At 52.3% G+C, this 4283-nt stretch overlaps 1 protein-coding gene across 1 annotated transcript; it reads right to left on the reverse strand.

The window, feature by feature from the left end:
* Positions 1-2908: 2908 nt before the first annotated feature.
* Positions 2909-3904, reverse strand: LOC103567337 (mas-related G-protein coupled receptor member X4-like). Its single transcript, XM_008543977.2, has one exon. The coding sequence runs from the start codon at positions 3902-3904 to the stop codon at positions 2909-2911; it is 996 nt and encodes a 331-aa protein (XP_008542199.2).
* Between the last annotated feature and the right edge of the window lie 379 nt (positions 3905-4283).

The raw sequence follows: 4283 nt of genomic DNA on the forward strand, positions 1-4283 counted from the left end.
GCCTTATTGGTTTAGGGCAAATGAGGATATAATTACTTGACAACACACAATGTCAACATATACAGTCCTGGGAGTAATGATGAGCCCATCAGTTATGAGATGGAGGACAAGATGCACAAACCAGAAGACTGAGGCTATTGGTTTGGTCATAAGAGTTGGCTCTTTGCTGGGCAGGTATGCTTGCAAGCAGAGTTTACACATTTCTTTTTCCCCATGTCTCCTCTATTGATGATTTATCAAGTATTCTCATCCCATAAATATAAACCAATTACCATCCATATGTTCCTAGAAACACGCTCTCCTCTCCTGTCATAAGTATCCCGACTCATGAACTCAGGGAGCAGAACTGGTGGGTAAATTATGTGTTATTCCTCACATCACTCCTCCTTGTTCATTCCCGGTCATGCCAGGCCATCTGCAGATAGTTTAATTGCCTCTCTGGTCTACTTAATAACACCCTGAGTTTTTGCATGATGGAGACATAAACCTATTCCTTCCAAGACTGCTGCTCTCCCCTGAAATATCCGGGACACACCAGGTTGTGGGGTGCTCTGGAAGCACAGGAGAGCCTTGACGTGGGTACCTGAAGGATGACCTCCCTCTCCATGCTTATTGTGTAAGTTGATGGTGGGCCCATTCTGGTACTTTCCAAACATCTGGAGTAGCTTCTCTTTCTATGTTCTTGTTCCTTCTGACAAATGATGCTTTTTCTTCACCTTTGGAAATATCATATATCATCAGTCTCACACCCTCCCTCCATTCTTTAGTTCAGTGCGAGTTATGAGCCCATGCGTGCTAACAGGGGCAAGACCGCTCACCTGCAGTGCCAACAGCTGATTTCCGATCACCAGTCATCGCAGAATCCACAGTCACTCCAAAGTCAGTGCCCAGGTGAGGGGGTCCAGGCCGAGGTCTGTGGGACCTCAGAGTTTCGGGACGAGGGAGTAACCAGGAAGAGTCTGTGCCGCCTTCCCTCTCCCCTCACAAACTCAGAACTCACTTCGACAACTCCGACCTCAGGGATGCACAGAGGAATCCATCTTTCCAGGGATTATGGAGCTAAAAATAGTAATAACTCTAATGTACTGCTTCATTCGTTATCTATTTAATACAACTCTCTCTGCTGTTGGGCCCAGTCTCAGGGACGCCAGCGATCATGCTGCAGCACTCACGAGGGACTCACTTCTTATCAGCTGTGACGAAGGCGACAGAACGGCAATCACCCCCAGCAGCAACATTTCACATGATTTACAGTGTTTTGTGCACGTGAAGGATGCTGATGCCCCTAATACTCAGAGCAGCACTGTGGGGCAGTGACTCTTGTTAGGAGCTCTTTGTCGAAGTGGAATTGTAAGGATTAGAGAGATTACGTGACTTTCTCAGAGTCGCCGCCTAACACGGGGTGTCTGGGGTCTGAAGGGAGTGCGGGCAGTCTGACTCCCGTCCACGCATCACCTTCACACTTAGTACCGTAAGCTGGAAAATGATACATTCCCTACACTGTATATGTACACACGCACACACACGCACACATACACACACACGCTAACACACCACATGGAGACAAAATTTACTTTCTTAGGTAAATGAAATACTTCATACTACTATGAAATAGAAAATAAAAGTACTATGAAATAGAAAATAAAAGCAGTCGTTGAAGAAGGAGCAGGAACTTCACCTTGTAAAAAACACAGCCGTACAGAAGTAGGAGGATGAAATTAGAAGAGAATTATCAATAAAAACACAGCCTGCATGCGATGCTCTGTGTAAAGGAAAAGGCTAAGGGTGGCATTCCGTTAGTGTTTGCACACTTGGAACACACGCAGGAAATCAGGACGAGGGACAGATGGGGGAGACATGGGTTTCGGGACCTTGTGTGCCAGGCCCCCTTAGCGAGCTCACGGTTCCAGCAAAGGGCGCCGACCCTGCCCTGTCCAGGTGGGCGCTGGGGGAGGGGCTCCACAGCACGTGCCCTGTGGGCGGCTCTCCAGGGGCCACACACAGGAGGGCAGGTCAGAGACCCAGGGAGGGTCGAGATCAGCCAAAGGAACAGCCAGATGCATTAGTGCTGGGGTGAGGACATCCCTTGCACATGGGCCTTGTGCCCATCTGTGACCAGGGAACCAGGCAAAGAAAGGGTTATGGAGGATCCAGCTAACAACTAAAGTGATCTGTCTGGGGTTTTTCAGACAAAAAGAAACTATGTAGTCTGTTTTGCAGAGAAATCACGTGTTTACAGAAAGACCTCTGCAAATTGTTCCAGCATCAGATATCCTAAAGTTTCCTTAACTCATTAGCATCTTAAATTTCCCTCCTCTGGGGAGGTCCAAACAGCCATTTTTAGATCATGTGATGTATGTAATAACATGTATACACGCTATACATGCGCCTTAATGAACACACTTGTTACAAATAAACCCTGACCTTCCGCCCTCCTGTGTATAACGTCTCCATGAGCACTGAGCTCGGGGAGACCCTGCTCTGGGAGTTGTCCCCGCTGTTCTCCATCGCTTGTGCAAGCAATAAACCTTTCTTCCCCTGCTTCTGCCTTGGTTATGCTTTTCGGCTCTGCAGTCACCAAGACATGAACCCATTGAGTTCGGTTCACAGCCTCTCCCTAGGAGCAGAGGGCTGTGGGAAGCCTGGATAAGCAAAACTAGCAGAGGAGACTTCCAGAAGGAAGATACAAGGAGGAAAAAAACAGACCTAACAGGCACTTGCTTGTAAATCTCAATGCAAAGCATGGAGGCCAATCAACTCGAACACGATTATTTCTCATAACGAATTTGTGTAAGAGATGGGGTGGCTGTGCCGGCCTTTAAAGTAGATGTGGGATGGGCGGCCCCTCATGCAGGGTCGGATCTTGAGGCTCCAGCAGAGCTGCCCTCTCCCTGGGCTCAGGGGGACATCAGGTGTCGTCTGGGGACGGCGGCTCTTCTGTGCTCAGCTCCACGTCCTCCGTCAGCGCGCTCTGGAGCACTTCCCTGAGAGGCTTCCGGCCCCGCTGTTGCCTCTGCCTTCCCATGAAGAAGTAAATGAGGGGGTTGACCCCGCTGTTCAGGGTGGAGAGGAGGTGGAGGATGGGCAGCAGGATGTCAAAATAGGGGAAGGAGGGGGAGAGCCTGTGGGCCAGCAAGCCTGCGCCGAGAGGCAGACCGAGCACCAGGAAGGCCAGGACCGTGAGAAGGACGATCCTGGAGAGCCTGGCGGGCTGTCTCCGCATGGAGAAGCACTGCACCCTGATGAGCAGAACCAGGCTGGACACACAGAGCACCAGAAAGGTAAGCAAGAACATCCCATAATAGACCAAGTTTACTACATCACACGAGAAGGCCACAAAGTGGACACACAAGAGCACAGAGATCCCCGGACACAATGACAGCCCCCAAATCAGAGCGCACGCGATGGCCGAGAGCTGCGCCGGGCGGCGGCATCTGTACCAGATGGGGAAGAGCACGGACAGACAGCGCTCGACGCTGACAGCCATCAGCAGACTCAGACCCCCCAGGTAAGAAGAGAAGGTGACCCCTCGTATGAGCAGATTGAGCGCAGCTACGGAGCGATTTAAAACCAAAAGTAGGAACCTGACGCTTTTGCAGAAGAGGAAGGCGAAGTCGGCACCGGCCAAGGTGAGGATGTAGACGGAAAAGGGGTTCCTCTTGATGCGGAACCCGAGCAGCCAGATGACCATGCCGTTCCCCACCAACCCACAGAGGCTCACGAGCACAATCCCAAGGAAGAGAGTGTTCTCGTAAGCGGAAAAGGCGTGGGCCCCATCCACACTCGTGCCGTGTGCTGTTGCGTTCGCCGCCGTTGGTAACTCAGACCCGTTGTTCGGGTGTGACGGCCAGGGCTGCGGTCTGGGAGAGACGCCCGTGGGGTCATTTCGGGGCTCGTGAGCCATCTGCTCGCCCTGCTGCAGGGGTCACCCCTGTGAAGATGGAGATGGGGGAGGGGCCTGGACCCTGAGTTTGGGGATGATCCCGTTCACTCCACCAGCCTCCAGCTTCAGACCCTCCCCCGAGCCCGGGAGCAAGGACAAAGCGTGTGAGCTGCGGAGGGTCCTCCCAGAACTCTGCTCCTGGCAGCCACGATGCTGGCACGTGCAGGTGACCACCTTGCCTGGTCCCAGGGCCAGTCCCTCTCCCTGGAAGCTCCTGAAGAAATCCTAGACTTGCATGTCCCCCAGAGCCCAGGCCGGAGCCTGAGAGCCCGTCCCTCTAACCTGCTGGAGGGACCTCGCTGGGGCGACTGCTCCCGCCTCGCATTGCAAATCTGCAACT

Source organism: Equus przewalskii, chromosome 11, assembly GCF_037783145.1.
Source record: "Equus przewalskii isolate Varuska chromosome 11, EquPr2, whole genome shotgun sequence".
NCBI lineage: Eukaryota > Metazoa > Chordata > Mammalia > Perissodactyla > Equidae > Equus > Equus przewalskii.

What these genes read in the sequence shown, in the direction of transcription:
- LOC103567337 (XM_008543977.2), bottom strand. Translation starts at nt 3,904, where the DNA reads ATGGCTCACGAGCCCCGAAATGACCCCACGGGCGTCTCTCCCAGACCG.